Here is a 19,595-nt window from a genome sequence, read left to right on the forward strand (position 1 = left end):
ACTGTCAAGGGGTATAAGTTCACCAGTAGGCGGCGCTATAAACTTATTCCCGCTTTGCCAAGGCTTAGGAAACCCCGACTTTTCGAAATTGACCGCCGTTTTATGTCAATTTATTTATAGTTTAGAGTAAATTCAAAAGAAACATTATTTAAACTGACAAAGAAAATCATTTTTTATTTACATGAAAATAGTTGAAACGTAATACATAGGCTTATATAAGTTTAAAAGGGGGGGGGCCTTAAACGAGTTGAACATTAGCACTTTGCAAATATTTTTGCAAATGAGCCATGGCTTCGGGTGGAAGGCTACTGACGATTAAAGGTGTTAACTGCCAATAAATAATTAACAAAAATATATAAAAAAAATCATGTTATATAATTTGAAAGTGTTAATTTACCTTTCCGGGATTATTAATGCCCAATTTATGAAGTGCCAAAGCCAAATTAATTCTGGCATCAGGAATGGCGCCCTTAAAAGGGTCCAATTCGCGTTTCCCGGCAAATGCCAACTGTACGTAAGAGATTTGGTAACCCGGGGTTTCCTCAATCTCAATGAAATGTTCATCATCAGGAACACTATCGTCTTCGGGAAGTTCGAACAAACCAATCAAAGTCTTTAACAAGGGAGCCCTACAGCCAAAAAATAATTAATTTGAGCTTAATATACTTTAATTTGATGGCGTTCCTCACCAGAAACTCGAATATTCCCCGTCAATTACAGAGGGCGCTTCCGTTAAAAGTTTAGTTAAACCCACGGCGCAGATTTTCCTTTCAACATTTCCTGATACTTTTTGAATATCAGCGATAACTAGTCTTTCAACAACCATAGCGAATAATCTGAAGTAGTTAATTACTATTAGTTAAGGGTTAACGATGGGAAAGAGAAGAAGTCGTACTTTGTTTGAATGCTATCAACCATTTTGACGAGGTTTTCGGCTCCGTATTTATTGATGAAAAAACAGAAAAAGACTAAAATGCATTTAACGTATTTTGTCGTTTTGGAACTTTGCAATCGAGAGAAGAGAATCATTAAAACTTGTTTCATGTAGGGCTCCAAAACACTTCTATTAACGGCAAAAAATAATAATTAGATTACCCTTTGACCCCCCCCCCCCCAAAAAAAACCAAGGGTTAAGATTAAGCCTACTTACGGATCCATATACTCTATTAAGGACTGTAAGATGTAAAAACCTTCGTGGTCGTTTGTTTTTGACGCAATAAGTTTTTGAAAGACGCCCAGTAAAGCGGACTGTCATAGAAAATGAGTCAACCGTCGCGTTTACCACAAACCTAATTAGTTTAATTATTTATATTTATTATTTACCAATTTTTCGGAGGCCATAACTTGTTGGGCTCCTCTTTCTACAAAGGCTTGTAGAAGTCTGACCAAGGGTGAAATATTTCCAGGTCTTTCCCATAAAACGGGAGCCAACAAACAAGGGAACAACATCATGTAGGGTTCGGGAACGGGACTTTCGTGTAATTCCAAAAGAAGGGATAAGATTTGAAAGACGTAAGGGATAAATTCTGAAAAGAATTAGACCTGAAGTTGGTTAAGAACTTAAGATTTAGTCGCGACGACGTTTACCTTGAACGTCTTGTTGCAAAAGTTCTTGGAAAACGGGGAACAACGCTTGCTCAAAAGTAGAAATAGCTTGACGGTTATTTTTACAAACAATGCGTACGGATAAACCCAAACATTCAAACAAATAATGATTGAAATGAGGTTTACTCGGATTCTGAATATAAAAAAAAATTGGGGTGGGGTTTTAACTTTTAAGTTAAGTTAAATTAAAATTAATTATCTTTGTTGTTAATTAAGCAGCGTACTTTGGCCACGATAACCAGTTTAGCAGTTAACTTTGTGATCATATGAGGCAAATAAGGCAACAGGGCTTCTTGCAGCAATGAAAATGTTCTCATAATTGCTGAAATATAGAAATTAGTGCTGAAAATATTAATAATCCACGTCACGTTACAAGACATACCTTTCATGACGTATTCATTTTCATAGGATCCTGGGATTTCTAAAGCGCCAAAAAGACCCTTGAAAAGACTTTCGGCCACCACTTGGACGTCAGACACCGCGATACTACAACAACAAAAACGGTAAAAAAATCTCTCTAAGTATTTCCCCCCATTTTTTGTGCCCTACCTCGGTTGTCCATTACTATCCCTGAGTGTGAAGAGACGCTCGATTGTGTAGGCCGCGTAAGTGTGAACCACGTGACTCTTGGCCTCCAAGAACTTGATAACTTTAGGGAGACTAGCCACCACTAATTCTTTCGGCAACTAATAAAGAAAATGGGGGGTGTCAGCGCGTCCATGGCGTTTATGACGCAAAAACGTAACATACCATGTTTCTGAAGATCATTAAGTACTTGAGGGCATCCGCTTTTAAAACCGGATACTCGTTAACTATAAAAGGGTGTTAATTAATGTTAAATTAATTATGTTTGGGGTTAGGAATTAAAATAATTTAAGATAGTACCATTGGGATTGTCCAAATCAGGGACAATAAAGTTAGTGAAGAATTCCACTAAGTTGACCAGTTCACTCGTTCTGGTGATACCATCCTGAAGTAATTAGAAACTCAATTAATATATCAGGGATACTAAATTAATATTAAGGGTTACCCTTTCTGTTTGTCCTTTGGCGGCCATTGAAGTCACCAAGTAAATGGCGGTGTCTTTACCCTTCCAATGATTGGAGGGATCCTTCGAGTGATTCTCCAATAAGACTTGGACGAATTGACCAAAGACCCTCATGATTTCCGCCTCGAAATAACGAGCCAGCGTTTTGACTAAATCGCAAGCCGCTCTCCTCCTTGTCTCCACGTCTAATTAATTAATTAATTAATTAATTAGCGTTATTTTAATTACAAGGATGGGTTTTGTGTCCTGATATATAATTACCGGATCCTTCAATGTCCTTTCTAATGTAATCTTCAGGATTGTCTTCAAAGAGTTCTTCGTCCGATTGACGAAATTCCATGTTAGGGATAATGACCTTTTCGCAAATAGAGCCGAGAACTGAGGGGTTTTCAAAGAGGGTTTTGTTCTGGGGTCGACCAGCCACTGTTGACAGGAATCTGATGGCGTTACTGACCAACTATTTAACAGGGAGGGGAGATTAAAATTAAAACGCAATGCAACGCATCACCTTAAGTAATTAGAATTAATTAATTAATTAATTTAATAGTACCAAATCGTATTTGGGTTGATTTCCAGTTGAGGTTAAAAGTTGCCAAACGGCAGTGACGAAATCCGCTAAATAAGGTTGAAATTCTTCATCGTATTTTTGAGCATAGAGAGTTACGTTGGAACAAATTTGAGATTTTAGTTCGTCCAATAAATCCGCTTTTTCTTCATCCTAATTAATGCCAAATTTATATTTAATTATATCCCATAATTAATTAAGGGATTTAAATTACGTCGCTCTTTAAGACGCGATTTTCGATCGATAAAAGTTTCAGGAAATTGCTCATCCATGTTGACATATTGTCCTCGAAAAATTCTGGCAAATCCTTTGGAAAAAACAAATTAATTTGATTAATAATTACTAATTAGTTTTACCTAATTAACTTACTTGAGTATTTAAACTATGAAATAATTTGGCCACCAAAACGAGCGAACTAAAGATAACTTTTAAAGCCGCTGGATTTGTTGCGTGTGTATTGGCCAGTTCTAAAGTTGCCTAATTAAGAAGAAAATAATCTTAATTAAATTAAAATTAATTGGGATGGAAATTAATATTAGTAATCATTTTAAATTTTAATTAACCAGAAATAAGTCAGTCAGGGGTTTGGCAAAATTATCCAAAACGTATTTAACTTCAGTCCATAAAACTTGAGATTTAACTTCATAGCGATATCTGTTTAATTTTTAATTAATTAAAGAAACCTCATTAGTCATTAGTCATCGGATAAAATTAATTAATTATTTAAAGGGAAAGTCTTCGTGGGTTGGGGAGTGAAAATTTAAAGGGAAACTATAAGAAATCAGGGGAAGACCTTTTAAAAAGTGAATGAGCAGTTTGTAAAACTCCATTGATAATATGAAAATCTCCGCTTTGAAAGTGAAGGACCATTTCTGGCAACAAATTGGGCCATTTATCAGGAAAATCTTCTTGACCAATGATACTGACAGCATCACTTAGCTGTGTTAAACCCGCCCCATCAATGTTAGAATATAAATTATTATACATTAATTATTCTTATAACATACTTGACGCTGAATTTGTTCGGGACTTTTTAACATCAGCCCCACAATCAAATTTTTGATTGTTTTCCTATCATTCGCGTGAATTTTGTCCACTCCTTCTTCGCCCTTTAATTAATCGAGATTAATTTTATGGGAATTAATTTAATGGATAGATTTAGGGATTTATAACGAACCAGTCTCCAATTGCGTTTAATGAAATTTTTAAAAATGATTGCTCCCGCTATTCTTAAGGTTATTTCAGTATCATTTTTATCAACCAAGTTTAAAAGCAATATGGGGTAATTTTCATTGGCTTCTAGCGACTCCAGAAACTTTTCAGCTTATAATTAATGTTAATTACCAATTAATTAATTAATTACCCATTTTAATTCGTGTTCTTTAAATTTAAAAAAAAAACGGACTTACCAGGCCTACGAACATTGATATCAGGGGATAAAGTTTGACGCAAAAATCCCGCCAAAGTTTGCAGATTAGCCTCCGTTAATTCCATCTGATCATTTAAAATTAATCTTAATTAACTAACCCAATTAATTTCGGCTTAAATTAATTTAATAAAACCGCTAATAAAATTAAATAACACTAGACATAAAGGCACGCAGACTACCAACCCTTATTATCCTTTAAATTTCATAAACTTACCACGAAAATCTCTAAAATTAAACTTTATTAACGTGTTTAAAATTTAAATTAGGCGCCGGTAACAGTTCCGGTACCTTTTCTTTGAATCAGCGCACACAGTCTGTGAACAAAACGTATTTTATACGTAATGTACGGGTGTGGTTAGATCCTAGATGGCGACACTCGCCTAAATAGCCGGCCACGTGCGTGACCTTTTTGAAATGGCGGGAAGGTTTTTGCGCCAAATATTAAAAGAGCTTTAGCGAGCACGTGCCACGTGCGTGACCTTTTTGAAATGGCGGGAAGTTTTTCGCGCCAAATGTTGAAAGATAGGAAATGGCGCGTGCTACGGCAGCTTTAGCGGGCACGTGCCACGTGCGTGACCTTTTTGAAATGGCGCGTAGCCTAATGTTGAAAGATACTATTAAGATAGGAAATGGCTGAAACTGAATAACACGAGGCAACATTAAATTTCTTTCTTTCAGTTGTTTTTATTTGAAAACTGACAAATATTTTTATATTCATTTAACAATATATCTTTTTTTTTTGTACTAAGACGACTTTGCATTTCTAACGAGGTATTTTTAATCGCCTTTTAAAACATTTCACAAAGAACAAAGGGCGAGTTTTTTTTTCTTAAAAAAGATTCGCGTACAAAGTACTAAGAAGTGGAAGGGAAGGGTGGGGGAGGGGGAAAAGTGTTTTTCAGAGGTAGGCCTATAAACCACCATTTTATTTTATGTAGAAAAGGTACAGGCAATAATTGCAGAGTTTATATACTTCTGACAAAATCGCAAAATAAATCCAATATAACAATGTCAATATATACATATATATTAGCATTTCAGCGAGAAATAAGTAACTTTTCTATAAGTAGGATCTAAATTAATTTGTCTCATTCGTTAATTAACCAATGACGCGCGGGAAATTATCAATGAAAACAAAGGGAGTGAAGTTATATCATTAAAGGGATCATAGAAAGCCCTTTTTATGAGCGCCTTTTTCTTTTTAACAAATGTAGTATAACTCGTGTTAAAACGGGCACTTTTGTATTAACTTTTATCACAAATTAGTAGTGAATTTTATATTCCACTCAAAATTGTTTTGTTTGGTGAAGTCCATTTTCCCCCATTAATGAAGAGGGTTCATTATATTTGAAGGAACTGTTATTATAAGTGTTGTCCGAACTATTAGAGTCAAAGTGCGCTCTTTGCTGTTGGGAATGATGCTGCCCTCCATTTGACTGTCCTTGATGGTGGCGATGGTGTCTGGTGTTTTGGTTATTGTTATTGTTATTGTTATTGAAGTGAGAGGAACCACGACCACGAAATCGTCCCCCACGCGCACCCCCTCGCGATCTGAAGTTGCCGTCGCCTCCCCGACCACCCCGAGGACCCCCTCTTCTATTGTCTCGCGAATGACCCCTGTAGCCCCCCGACTGTTTATTATTCGCGTCCTTGTAGAAGTTGTTGCCGCCGCCACCGCCACGTTCTTGGAAATTGAAAGAATTGTTCCGCTTTGTTCCGCCGCCGCGATTGTCTCTGAAGAAATCTGGTTTGACCCCTCCTCCGTAAGGGTTAGGGTTCGTGGGAGGAGGCGCCCCCGGGAAAAATCCGGGGGGAGGTTCAGCGAAGTTGATTTGGGGAAAAAAGTCTGGAAGGAGAGGCTGCTGCGACTTATTATTGGCGTCATTATTTTCCTGTTGATTGAAAGTGGGGAAAGCGCCTTGGTGACGATTGGCGGCGAAACTGTCCTCTACTTGAGGATCTTCCGCGAAATCTTGAATTTGAGTCGGATAATTAGTCGCGTATGTCATGGAGAGTGATGGTGGAGGTGGTGGCGGGGGAGGCACTCCTTGAGGTTGAATGGAGTTCATGAAAGTGGTATAGTCATTATTGATATCCTTGCCCGGAAGTAAAAAGCCATCCTTGAAATTCTGGTGTTGGAATGGTGAGCCCATGAAGTTGAATTCTTGGGGTAGCGTCGTGGGTGGCGGGGGCGGAACGGGTTGGGGTGTTTTAATCGAAGCCGCCGCCGCGCCACTCTGATTATTAGGAGGGACTTGAAAAGAATTTGTCTGACTAGCTATGAAAGTAGCGAAATCGGCAGGGGTACTATGGGTCACTAATGTCTTTGTCTCGGCCACTGGTTTGTCGTCGGTGACGCTACTTTGAGGGACTGGCGGCGGCGTAGTCAAGAATGATAGGTCAGCCAAGTTCTTATTGTAGTTTGGTTGCGTCATTCCAAACGGATTATAATGATGGAACATGGACGCGTCTTGATTGGTCGTGGTTGGTGGAGGAGGCGGAGGAGGCATTGTAGCGAAAGGAAAGTGTCCAGCGTAGGCGTTGAAGTCACCGCTATTGCTAACCACCGGGTATCCTCCGTAGGCCGCCGCGTTACCATCAACTTGCGGGTATAGCGCGGCTTGCGAGAATTGCTGAAAGTTGTCGATGTTGGTATTCGCGTCTGAAGCTATAAGAGGCGGCGGTGGTGGTAATGGCGGCGTATGAGAAGGAGATGGAGGTGGTTCGCTGGGTGGTAGAGGCGGAGTACGGGACGGCGAACTAGTTGGTAAAGGCGGAATATCAGCCGGTAAGGGTGGGGGTGGCGGCAAATCCGATGGTGGTAAAGGTGGTTGAAACGAGTAAGCTAATTGAGTCTGTAAGAGTGGCGGGTATTGAGCTTTATGAGATAAAGATTCTTCAGGCATGAATGAATTTTTGAATTTGTTAGGTTCAAAGGTGGTTGGTGATTTGCTAAGGGGTTGAGGTTCGTTTTGGCTTATCTGTTCAGGTTGAGGTTGAGGTTGTTGGGTGGCATCATCGGGAGGCGTTTGTTCCTCTTGATAATCGACTAGGGGTTTCTGACTCAATACTTGGACGCTTTTGATGGGGCTCGTTTTTCCCGGCATTCTCTTGGGTGCTTTAACGGATATTTTCTTCATATTATTGTAAATGCGCCTTTCGAACATTTCCATTTGTTTCTTTCTATCGGGTGTTTTCTTTTCGGGGATGGTTAGTTTCAAAGTTGCTAATGCCACTTTCTCGGCATCATCCGACGTAGTACTCTTAGCCGAGTCTTTATCCTGACTCTTATTAACCATCTCCAAACTTTCCTCTGACGCTTTAAGCGTTCCCTCATCCTTAGTTAGGACGACGGTCTGCTCCTCCTTTGTCTCTTTGACCGATTTCTCCGCTCGATCGTGTTCCGAAGCGGAAGCGGGCTTCTCGCGTCTTTTATCTTCATTCTCTTGAAGAGCCGAGAGTTTCTTGTCGAGCATTTCGGTTAATGTCGATTTCCGATCTTTAGGTGACTTTTTCTCGCTTTGACCGTCGACTGATTTGGTGTCGTGACTAGATTTGTCCTTCTTCTCGTGAGAACTGGATTTTGTCTTTTTATCATGGGACGGTGATGATTTCTTGTCTTCTCTAGCCTCCTTTTTATCAGAGTGTCGCTCTGATGATTTTTTATCCGCCTTTTTAACTTTATGAGAATCTCGTTTCTCTCCGTGATTGGCGCCTCCGTCCTTCTCTTTCCCGTAATCGTATTTGTAGTCGAATCTTTTGCTTTGGCGTTTGTTGTCGATTGAGACGGACCTTCTTTTCTTTTCCTTGGTTTCGCGCGACGAGGACGATTTCTTGTTGTCGCGTTTGCTCCTTTTCTCACTGACAATCTCTTCTTTATAACGTCGTCTATGGGCGTCGTGTCGACTGTACTCCATCTTCGATTCTCTTTTACGTTTATCTCGAAGACTTTCCTCGTATTTTTCTAACCTTTGTTTTTCGGCGTTCTTTCTGGCTAGCGATTTCTTCCGTTCGCGAGATGACGCCTTTTCTTTTTCTCTGGACTCGTCCGACGAGGAACTGGAACTACTTTCGCTTTCCGATTCCGACGATTCGGAACTATCCGTTGAGTCGGATGATTCCTCTTTCGGCCGAGAAGATTTTTCCTCTCGTCCTCGCGGAGTCTCGATTAGTACTACTTTCTCGGGTATTTGCGTCAATAATTCCGGCGGTAGTCGCGGTAACTGTTCGGGAATCGACATTGGTGACGCGTTGACGTAGTTGGGTAAATCTCCGATGGAAAATGGCGAATTGCTTCTGGCTTGTTCGACTTGGTCCGTGGCGTTCGTATGTCCGGGATAGATGTTGCGCACCGTTAATGGAGGCGTCGTAGCTTTTTCGACCTGGTCGAGACTGTAAGGCGACTTCTCCGTGACCACGCTTTCCGAGTAAAGCGTCTTTTGCAAAGCTGGTACTTCACCCGTGTGTTCCTCCAGAAAGAACAAAGACGGCGGGGGCGTCGAATTTCTGGGAGGCGATGGGTTTCGCGCGGTTGATCTGGCGTCCGACGACTCGTTCCACTCCATGACTCTTTCCGCCACCACATTATGAAGGGGCATCTCTTCGTTCCAACAGGTTTCTTCTTCTTCTTCTTCCGGTTCCGTTTCAAGAACCGTTTGTTGTTCCGGTGTTGGTTGCGGTGTTGGTGTTGGTGGTGGTGGTAAAGGCGGCGTCCTGGGTCCAATTTTCTTCCTAAAAATGGGTGGTGAAGGAGGCTCTGAAGAATCGTCACAACTTTTCATGGTCATTTCGCTGTCATTGGGGGAATTACAATCGCCTTTCTTGCGACTGAACTTGGCTTGGCGTTTCAATTTTTGTCTTTTCGCTAATTCGGCTTGTCTACTGGACCCCTTGGGTTTAGAGGCCGAAGTGGGCGGTGTATCGGGGACATCGGAGACGACGATTCTAGGATCGCAGGGTTTACTGCTCAAGTCGGGGTTTTCTAGAGGTATGACGGGACACGAGTCACCGTCCAAACTAGCGGAACGGCTAACAGTTGCAGCCGCCACGCTGGTGACACGCGCCTCGACGGAGGCCCGCCGAATTTTAACTAAGCGAGGGTCATCGGGGGCGATTCTGTTATCGTATTGAGGGGCGGCCGTCCTCGGTGGCGGCGGCGGTGGTGGTGGTGGTGGTGGTGGAGACGGTGGAGGTGGCGGTTCCTCCATTATTATTTCGTCGGTAGGCGAATCAATTCGCGCGTCATCTTCTTCCGGGACTAGAATACTTTTACGAAACGTGTCGTATTCGGTTTCCAAAGACACGAAGTTGGACTGATTAGAAGAATGAGCGTTGTTTAGGTTGGTACTATCCGGAACTTGCTGGCGAGGGCTAGTAACTCTTTCACTCGCCACCACGACAATTGCCGGTTCCGTTTGACACGTATTATCGCGTTTTTCGGGGCTCGACTTGGTACGCGACACCGCGGGGATTTCGAGAGGGATGTCCGTTTGATTCGATTTAGTTAGGGTTCTTTTAAGGAACGTCTGTATATTAGCGTCCGTCGTTTTAACCGCGGGCTTTTCCGAAAGTCGGCATTCGATAGTTTGCGTTGCCTTGGCGATATTTTTATCAGGGACCCGCGTTTGATCGACAAAGTCTTCGTAAGTCCCGCAAAAGAAGACCGTTTGAGCGATTCCCGTTCGATATTTTTTATTAACGAAATCTAAATCATCCGTCGAGTCTAATATTTGCATCGCGTTGACCAGGATGTTTTTGGCCTTGCGACTTTTGCAATAATGACGTCGAATGTTCAGTAAACGCACGCAGAAATGCACCATCTCTTCCAAAGAGACGCCTTCGGGAAGGCGAATATCCAAGTACTTGTTCGAATGGTGACTACTTTTCTTACGACTCTGAAGAGAGAAAAACAAACCGAACCGGAAATTAGATTCCAACCGTTTCGCTGAGCTTGGAAGCGCACCGAAAAATCTATCTTAACTTCGAAAGGGTCAAACAATACCATACCTGATGGGTGTTGTTTGTCGCAGCCGCGTTAGAATCCATCTTTGGTTTCTTGGCACGATTGTTGAGCTCGGGTTCCGTCGGTAAAGGCGGCGCCATAGTAACTTCCTCCGTGTCCATCGTGGACTCTGGCGTTGCGACGTCGGACGTTCGATTGTCCCCGCTACTACAATTGTCCGTTTGCATTTTCACTTGCGCGCTACCAACGACAATTAGAAAAAAATGCAAAATAAACGCGGGGACACAATTACGCTCGCTTCCCCCTTGCTTTGAGTACGTATAAGCTGAAAGTTGGTCAAGCGGCCTTTAACAATCCTCTACCAGTCGATAATGTAACGTTTCGCGCAATAGTTGGGGAGTTCGGGAGGGGGGGGGGTTAGCTTGCCAGAACAGTGATATTAAAATAGGCCAATCATTTTTGCTTGCCCCTTATCCCCTCCTACCAAGTCTTTGATCAGCTGAGAAACGTATCTTGGACCATACGCGAGACACGCGAGATAATCAACAGGTCCCCTATTAACTGACCATTACATTGACCCCGTGATATCTGTAGGATATCGACAAAAATAAGAAATTAACCGTAATTCGCGACACGGCAGTAGCTTTAAATAATAATGACGAGAAACCGTTGAAGAACGGCATAACCTAGTCTTTAAAACAATAATTGCAATTTCTCATAAAATATCAATATGTTTGACATTAAAATGTTCTATTTTGACCTGTCCAAAACGGTTGAAAATGGTCTCAAATGTCATGTGTAACCACGGCTTTAATGTACTTTGAATCAGTCAAAATTGGTCAAAATGCGACGAATCGTGACTGCAAAATCCGTCAAAAACCCGACGAATCTTGACTGCAAAATCCGTCAAAAACCCGACGAATCTTGACCACAAAATCCGTCAAAAACCCGACGAATCTTGACCACAAAATCCGTCAAAAACCCGACGAATCTTGACTGCAAAATCCGTCAAAAACCCGACGAATCTTGACCACAAAATCCGTCAAAAACCCGACGAATCTTGACCACAAAATCCGTCAAAAACCCGTCGAATCTTGACTACAAAATTGGTCAAAATATGACGAATCTTGACTACAAAATTGGTCAAAATATGACGAATCTTGACTACAAAATCCGTCAAAACCCGACGAATCTTGACTACAAAATCCGTCAAAACCCGACGAATCTTGACTACAAAATCCGTCAAAACCCGACGAATCTTGACTACAAAATTGGTCAAAATATGACGAATCTTGACTACAAAATCCGTCAAAACCCGACGAATCTTGACTACAAAATTGGTCAAAATATGACGAATCTTGACTACAAAATCCGTCAAAACCCGACGAATCTTGACTACAAAATCCGTCAAAACCCGACGAATCTTGACTACAAAATCCGTCAAAACCCGACGAATCTTGACTACAAAATCCGTCAAAACCCGACGAATCTTGACTACAAAATCCGCCAAAACCCGACGAATCTTGACTATAAAATAATCCGTCAAAAACGCGACGAAACATCTACAATTGTTTCGACTCGCTTATGCCATTTTACTTTACTACTTTCAATTCGCGTAATTGTTACGAAAGTCGCGGTCAAAACTACAATAACTACGCTATAATAAAGTCACTTACTTTCCCATGTATTAGCATGTAACAATGGTCAATGCTCACAATTGAAAATCATTGGTATTTTTTTGTTTCTTTCCAAGTATGCCCAATATGCTCCTTTATTGCTTTAAACGCGTACCCTAATTAATAACCAAGAAAGATGGCCTTTTTATAAAAAATAATAATGATGATAATATTTGGACTAAAAAAATAGGCCAGTTTTTAATGAAAAAAAAATGCGGAGAAATAAATCGGTTTAAAAACGAAAACAAATTGAATTAGGTTCAAAAATAGACTACCGTGTTTTTTATTAAAAAATATTTCGATCGACGAAAAACTTCAATTTAGGGTTTAATCATGGAATAGTTCATTTCAAAATTGGGGTGGATAGGCATTATTTTATTTATTACCCGCTTTTATAATTACGGGGGTTGGATGAATACTTCAAAATCTCAACTCGTAAGTACCTATTTAATTGAAGAATAAGAGTATTAATTGACTTTAAGTAGGTCTAGCTTTTATTACTCGAACTTTGTACGACTGGCCAAAAGCCCAAAAGTTTACCTGTAGGCAAAATATTTCGAAACGCGATCTTAGTTCTTTAAACAATCTAAAATTGCTGGAAAACAACGCTTAAAATAAACGCGTTGGTCAAGCTCCGATGCCCGCCTAAAAACTTACTAGGTCAATCGATAGTAAAAGTGGTCGCTCCAAAACTTTATTAAACTTTTATACAATATAAAGGAAAATAATATATTTGCCCCGTACCTTTTTATTAAGGAAGAACTAGCGAATGCGCGCTTTGAAGGCAAGCGTACCCTTTGACCCCTGATGACTTTTTAACCGTGTATTACGTAATTTAAATTATGTGGGAAATACCATTAACAATAGCGGATTCATCATTGAGGTGAGGGGAAATTGCGGAACCAAGTGACACTGAGCTCTTCTTTACTTTTAATGTTCTAAAATTGTCGTATAAAAGAGAGGGGCTAACCACTCTCAGAGTTTCTGTACACCGATTACTGATTATGTGTAATCATTTAAGCACTGTTAATGGTAGGAAACTTAAAGATTACGCCATACCTTTTTAGTACAGTCGCGTACACCGATTACGCTAAGTGCAGGGTTCGTACACGACCTGGAAATCCTGAAAAAGTTGGGGAAATAGGCCTTTCTATAAATTATTTCGCGGGAGGGTACGAACGCCCTTCATCTCTGCTTTTTCCCCCGACAACATTTTCTTTTCGCGGGAGGGAAGAATAGCCTTCGTCTCTGCTTTTTCCCCCGGCAACATACGGATTTTATGTAAAGGCCTATTGAAAATGATCTAAAAGGTCAGTGAAAAGTAAGGGAAATTTAAAATGGAGCTAGCTAAAAAGTCAGGGAAATGTCAGGGAAAAATATATTGGGGGGGGGGGGGAGGATTTAAAGTCTGGATAACAGTATAAAGGTGAACAGAAAATGTGTCTGCGATTTGACCAGAGCCCCAAATTCGCGAACCTCGCTCCAGTTATTTGTGATTTACTTAGATGAACGAAATAGTTGCCTTATTTTTATAACAATAACTCATGCGAAAATGATTCGAGTGAATTTAGATTGGTTTTCATATATGTTCCCATGTATGTTATTGCAAATGGTCAGGGAAATTTGTGGAATTCCAAAAATTTTGTACGAACCCTGAAGTGACTCGCCCCTCGTATGAGAAAAGAGGGCCCTAAGATGACAATACCCCCTCCCCCACATTGCCGGACCTAAATGTGATGGTCATTGGCCAAGGTCAGGATAAGGAGATCCAAGAATTAAGTACTCGGGGAAGCCCTTATCTGACTCTGACGATACGATATGAAAGTTTAACCCCTGACCTGAGACATTATTCCATTATAGCTCTTCTGTTAGATTTAGAACTTTGTTTTCACAGCGGAGAAAAAGCAAAGGAGAGTGTTGACGGTACTTGTACATAGTAATTGAAAATAATAATCGCGGTGCGTGGTTGTGGTTTCGATCCATCAACACCAATAAAAACAAAATCAAACAAAATGCGGAAGTAAACGCGGCAGTAACGTTATTTACTCCGAGTTTAACTTTAGGCCTTAGGGAGAGCGTCGAAAGGGTATTTATATTTCAGAATTAAATACTCCGCGGTGCAGCGTTAGTACCAACGAATGTACAAGTACACGCTTGCAGATTTAATATAACGGCGCCCCACCCTCCCCCCTTCATTCTCGACCCCCCCCCTCCCGACGAAATTATTTATTTCAAAACATCTGCAAGCGGCGCCATTGAGAGCGAGAGAGAAGAGATACCTGAGTAACTAACTAATAAATAATGTCTCTGAAAAGTAATTTAGTCCCAAATCGACTTGTCCATTTCCCATTAATAATACCGAGATAATAAATACTCATTCGAAATGGCCTGTGACATCTTTAGGAAGGCAGGGGAGGAGGGGGGAGGCGTTTCAAACAACAATGTTGTCGTTGCGTGCAATGAAGTCGAGAGAGTTTAATTAAAAGCGCCTCATTCAACGTGTACCGCGGTGCAATAGATACTTTTACGTTTAAAAACCAAAGTTTCAATCAAACTCTTATTATTTTTTGGCGCCAAATACTAGAGCGTTGAATTACTTAAGATTAGCTTAAACTCTCTAGCGGTGGTAAAAGAATCGACTTGTCCAAAGCAAGCAAGTACCGTCGTTGACTGTCGAAAAGTGAATTTGAAAACGCTATATTTAAAAGACAATACGCCACGCCTATGCTATTGATTCAGACACCGGTATAAATAACGGACTTGTTATTGTTGTATTTGTATCAAGTTATAACGAGGGGTTCGGATTTCTTTTGGTTTGTGAGTAGCCCCTCGATCGGTGTCCACCGTGTTTGACCCATTTTATGGGGCAAGAAGGGGCGGGGCGGGTCATCGATTCTAGATTGTTGACAGTGTCTCTTTTAAATACATTAAGATTACCATAAGTTTATAAGACACGTTACGTGATAAGTATGACACTACCTATACTTCGTAATGCTACTGAGAGACTACTAACAGCTCGAGCTAGTCAGAGACTACACTCGGTGGTTAATTTTGCAGGACTTCCATCTAGTTCCTATTTAGCCTGCATTACTAAGCCTTTGACAGCGCCTCACTAGGCCTCCCTCGCTTTACCCAGAATCTATGACCTACGTCACTTCGTGACAAGCTCTCATTAACCAATGACAGACTTATGGAACGTATCTTATGAACTTCCGCGAGTACGTAACTATTGGACATTGTTAAGGGTCAACACGCGTTAATTTACTCGAGACGGAACATTTTATCGATTACTTCGAGTAAATAAACTTCTATTGTCTTTAAAAAGATAATTCGCGTTTTTGGGTTAAGAGATAAAATCCTGATAATGGCACTCCGTTATAGTTTCGCGTAATAAAAGAAGCCATTGGAACGCGCTATTCTGCCATTAATCTATTTATAAAGGATGTTGATTCTTCTTCTTCCACTGGTTGTTTATCAAAGATATGGGAGGATCAAAATCCCTCACTTGAAGTTAAACTAAACAAAGCCGTTTCAATAACCTTTGACCCCGTAGTTACGCGAATCTAACCTAAACTAACACCTAATCTTATAGAATGATTGGCAAAATTTCTCAAGGCGAAGAGAACTTAAGAGTTTGTAGCTAAGCAAAGGAAGAAGATCCTACATTTTACCATTTAAATTTCTTCTAATACAAATTTTGGGTTTTAAAGTTTTAATATAATTTTATACATTCGTGGCGCGTTTTACGCTGATAAAACGCTAACCTAATCACATTTTGTTGTTTTTCAAAGTTAATAACAAAGTAATTGCCTTTTTTTATCTATAAAACGTCGCTAACAACAATTTTAATTGTTTCTCTTTTTCTCTCGTATTGAGGTCGGTGGGGGCATAGGGGGAGGGGAAATAGAAGGGGGGGGGGCTAGTATCGCCGCCTTCCGATCAATATCCAATAAATATATATATTTTATTTGAGTCAAGGATCAATTTAAAACCCACCGTGACCCTACTGTCGAGTTCACGATTGTAGGGTTCAAAAGGTTAACTAGTCGGTTTATTTATTTCTCAATATTTATATTTATCAATTAATGAGGTTCAAGACAACACTAGTTTTATTAGTTATATAATTTAATTTATGGTATTTTTTAATTTAATTATATTACGTAATGACTTTATAATTTGCAAACTTAGATTGTGAAATGATGGTCTACTAATTATTTACTTTCATCCCTGCCTTTGATACGCGCTTTTCTTAAGCCTAAATTGTCTTCCGACTAGGATTATAGCAACCTTGATTTTTTTTATTTACAAAAACAGTGCAAAGGGACTCACCCAGACTTTGTTTATTTAATCCAGTGTCGCGCCGGATGCTAATTGCAATATGACGTCACTTTGGTCACGATTAATGTCTTTAATCAGTTTAGAAGCCTTTTAAATCGTCACTAACACTTTCACAACATCACCCCCTCATCCGCCATTTTTTATGGTTTTTCCCTAGTGGGCCGATTCCCAGCACTAGTTTCCGCAATTTTGAGCATAAATTAGACTTAACTAATCATAGATGGCGCCACCTGCTCAATAAATCATTTTGAAGTTTCAAGTAATGTTAATAGAGGTCGCTGACGTCTCGCGACATTCCCGCTAAAATGTTCCCGCGTAAATCTGCTTGATTAGTGTAATAGCGACGCCTGTTAACGTCTCATAGACCTTATAGGGTTTTAAGCCTAAACGGCTGACATTACTCCATTTTTTTTTAAGAAATGAATTTTTTTTTAGTTGTTAAACTCTAAATTTACTTTTGTTTATACGTTTCATAGTAAATTGATCGTTTTGAGAGGAATATAAGCTTGAGATTGATTTAAAATTACTTTAATCCCGTTTAAAATTAATTGGGGTGATTATATTTCACCCGGAAATATCCCCTGCTTAGAGAGAGATGGGTCAGTTCTGGTTTTAATCATAGTTAGGCCTAATTGAATAAATATTACTTTATTAGGCCTAACTAAGAAATGTAATTTTCTTTTCTTTTGACAGGTGCCGTTTTTTATTGTAGCGAAATGATGGCGCATGCGTAGTTCCGGGTTTTCTCGGCGCCCGGTTTCTGGAGTTGTCTGGGACGACTCTGGCACTGCACCACCACTGTCTCCGTTTCGCTTTGTGAAGCCGTGGACGTACTCCTGCCGCGGTGTTCCTTCTTCTGCTAGCATTTATCGTTACATTCACCAGCGAGCGAGCGAGAGAGTTGAGTGTGCCAGTGAAGATTTTATATAACGGATTTTCGTACGCCGCTCTACGGTTATTCGTCGTCGGCGCTCGGAGCCCCGAAGAACGGTCGACGTGCTTGGCGGCGATCCACCGTTACGAAAACCGGTCCAATCATAGTCGCGTTTCCGTCGTTCGTTTGTAATATCTTAAACCGAGAGAAGTGATATTGGGACAGTCGTATGTCCGGCTCTTTGAACAACCGCGTCGTGACCATGGCTGACGAAGAGGACAGAGGTTACCACGAAGATGACGTCACCAACATCATCGACAAATCAAATCTTCAAGATTACACCCGGATGTCCGTCGAACAAGGTAAATACCACCCAATTCTATTATTTACTCCAATAATACTGATAAAAGGGGTAGGGTACTTTACACTCTCGTATCAGAGGGCAAGAGGGGTGGGATACTTCCCCCAGTCCATGACGCGCTTCTTAGTTGAATTGTTTTCTTCTGCGTTTTTCTTTGTTTCTTGACATTGTCGCGCGACTCCTTGTTTCGCGAAGGAGCAGTGATATTTTGATTTTGAAATAATAACAAATCCAATATTTCCGATTTAAAAAGAATGTAAGCATTGAATGAAGGTGGAATTTTTTGCCTTGTATAGTTTTAATCCGTTTCAATATGGAAAAGGCAGGACAGGAATGTCTGGTCCCCCCCATCCCCCTTCATCCCCTTTTAGAGAGAGGGGTGGGAAGAAAATCGCTAGCTAGTCTTGACAATCTGTCAAAGTCCACTTTAAACACCGTAAAACACAGTAAATACAAATGGTACCATTTGTTTGAATATAACACGGTGATGCACTTCGGAGTCGTCGTTTTATTTCAAGCGGAGTCTCTGACGCACTTTGTCCCTATCCCTTTAAGAGCTAAGCGAGCGCTTTCGGATTTCATAAAATGTATACAAATCTCTCTTTGGATTCGAACAAAGATAATCCTTGTTTCTCCTCCGCTGCGCCCGCCGTCGAAAACAAACGTCAACCTATCCCACCATCACCACCTATACCCCCACACCGTTTATATTCTCGGTTCGCTCCCGTTTCGTATCGGACAAACTCAATATTTATTGTAAGTTCCGAAAGTACATCAAAATACGTTCGTAATCCTACCACCACCACCACCACTGCCATAAGTAACAAAACAACGTAAGTATGAACGTTATTCGAGGACCCAAGTTAAATTGTTTAGTTTTATTCCCCAATCAAAACTAGCTTAGAATAGAAGTAGATCAAGCCACCCCCTAAAGGGCATAGTCCACTCGATCACGCGCTCCACGACGCGAGTCACTATAGAGAGCTTTCAGTGACATAATTTACGCTTCCATTTTGGTGGGTTTAAACTGCAGGAATGAAGTTGAGACCACCCCCCCCCCCCCAAATATGGCTACCAGAACAGCGCCGGTAAGACCTGGGAAGGTGTGACGTACTACTATCCATCTGAAAGCTCTCTATAGCGCGAGCAGCTTGCGTCGTGAAGCGCGTGATCGAGTAGGCTATGAAGGGCTGCAGAGCCTATAGGTGTAAACACCCTCCCAGGAGTAATATGGTTTTAGAGATTTCACAAATCTAGTACCGTTTTCAATCAAAAATTTCCATCTTAAGTGTCACACTTATTATTAAGATGTTTCTTATGTCAATTTTCTATAAACTCTTCATAGATTATATACAGGGTGTTTCTGTATCCATGGAATTTTACCACAAGGGCGGGCCGCTGTTTTAAGAGTTATGATTTGATGGGGTGTTTTAGGGTTGGCTCCTGAATTAAATTAGGATTGTCTCTCGGTTTCTTAGTTCGTAAAACACTCGACAACGGTGACCCTTAGGTCAAAATGTCATGGAATATTTTCGACTACACCCTGTATAGTTCGATTCGATTAGATCCGTTTGTCGAATGTTTATTTTAAACGTACCAACAGCAGCATGGACAGACTTAAGCCTCAGTATGTCAGATTATAGTTTCATCGAAAATTTGATTTGAAAGAAATCCTTGTTGAATTTATCGAACCAGTACATTGACACGCGTATATCCATCCAAGCCACTATACCAGCA

General features: G+C 40.6%; 3 protein-coding genes across 4 annotated transcripts in view; 1 reads left to right on the forward strand and 2 right to left on the reverse strand.

Moving 5' to 3' along the window:
* Nucleotides 1-144: 144 nt before the first annotated feature.
* On the reverse strand, nt 145-5,020 carry Cse1 (chromosome segregation 1). 2 transcript variants are annotated; one of them, XM_089868848.1, is made up of 23 exons: nt 4,862-5,020; nt 4,628-4,712; nt 4,396-4,541; nt 4,226-4,327; nt 4,012-4,157; nt 3,782-3,872; nt 3,588-3,695; nt 3,433-3,525; nt 3,204-3,371; nt 2,915-3,110; nt 2,636-2,838; nt 2,491-2,575; nt 2,356-2,417; nt 2,155-2,291; nt 1,988-2,091; nt 1,830-1,927; nt 1,588-1,738; nt 1,324-1,526; nt 1,151-1,248; nt 896-1,063; nt 690-836; nt 398-629; nt 145-328 (listed from the first exon to the last, which is right to left on the reverse strand). In XM_089868848.1, exons 2-23 carry the CDS (start codon nt 4,710-4,712, stop codon nt 239-241), a joined length of 2,913 nt encoding a protein of 970 aa, XP_089724974.1. In that variant the 5' UTR covers nt 4,862-5,020; the 3' UTR covers nt 145-238. The 2 variants fall into 2 exon arrangements, with proteins under 2 accessions (XP_089724974.1, XP_089725053.1); XM_089868927.1 differs by having other exon boundaries at nt 4,831-4,981.
* A 291-nt stretch (nt 5,021-5,311) lies between these two features.
* On the reverse strand, nt 5,312-16,810 carry LOC149718145 (uncharacterized). The gene is made up of 3 exons (XM_089868847.1): nt 16,615-16,810; nt 10,654-10,849; nt 5,312-10,541 (listed from the first exon to the last, which is right to left on the reverse strand). The coding sequence occupies exons 2-3, from the start codon at nt 10,834-10,836 to the stop codon at nt 5,934-5,936; spliced, it is 4,791 nt and encodes a 1,596-aa protein (XP_089724973.1). The 5' UTR covers nt 10,837-10,849; nt 16,615-16,810; the 3' UTR covers nt 5,312-5,933.
* Nucleotides 16,811-17,207: 397 nt separating this feature from the next.
* Nucleotides 17,208-19,595, forward strand: part of LOC149718146 (KH domain-containing, RNA-binding, signal transduction-associated protein 2-like) — a 69,526-nt gene continuing 67,138 nt past the window's right edge. Inside the window, exons 1-2 of the mRNA XM_089869019.1 lie at nt 17,208-17,222; nt 17,317-17,859. Of these exons, the coding sequence (XP_089725145.1) occupies nt 17,727-17,859 (133 nt within the window). The 5' untranslated portion in view covers nt 17,208-17,222; nt 17,317-17,726. The remainder of the gene's footprint in view (nt 17,223-17,316; nt 17,860-19,595) is intronic.

This window comes from Phalangium opilio, unplaced genomic scaffold (assembly GCF_054372755.1).
Source record: "Phalangium opilio isolate 3A_F unplaced genomic scaffold, DU_Popi_V2 ptg000002l_1, whole genome shotgun sequence".
Lineage (NCBI taxonomy): Eukaryota > Metazoa > Arthropoda > Arachnida > Opiliones > Phalangiidae > Phalangium > Phalangium opilio.

Bases quoted from the DNA above. Each gene is read 5' to 3' on its own strand.
- Cse1 (XM_089868848.1), bottom strand. From the start codon at position 4,712: ATGGAATTAACGGAGGCTAATCTGCAAACTTTGGCGGGATTTTTGCGT. The intron at 3,111-3,203 runs GTACTATTAAAT...CCTGTTAAATAG, and splicing joins ATCAACCCAAATACGATTTG to TTGGTCAGTAACGCCATCAG. The intron at 630-689 runs GTGAGGAACGCC...TTTTGGCTGTAG, and splicing joins GGGGAATATTCGAGTTTCTG to GGCTCCCTTGTTAAAGACTT.
- LOC149718145 (XM_089868847.1), bottom strand. From the start codon at position 10,836: ATGCAAACGGACAATTGTAGTAGCGGGGACAATCGAACGTCCGACGTC. The intron at 10,542-10,653 runs GTATGGTATTGT...TTCTCTCTTCAG, and splicing joins CGACAAACAACACCCATCAG to AGTCGTAAGAAAAGTAGTCA.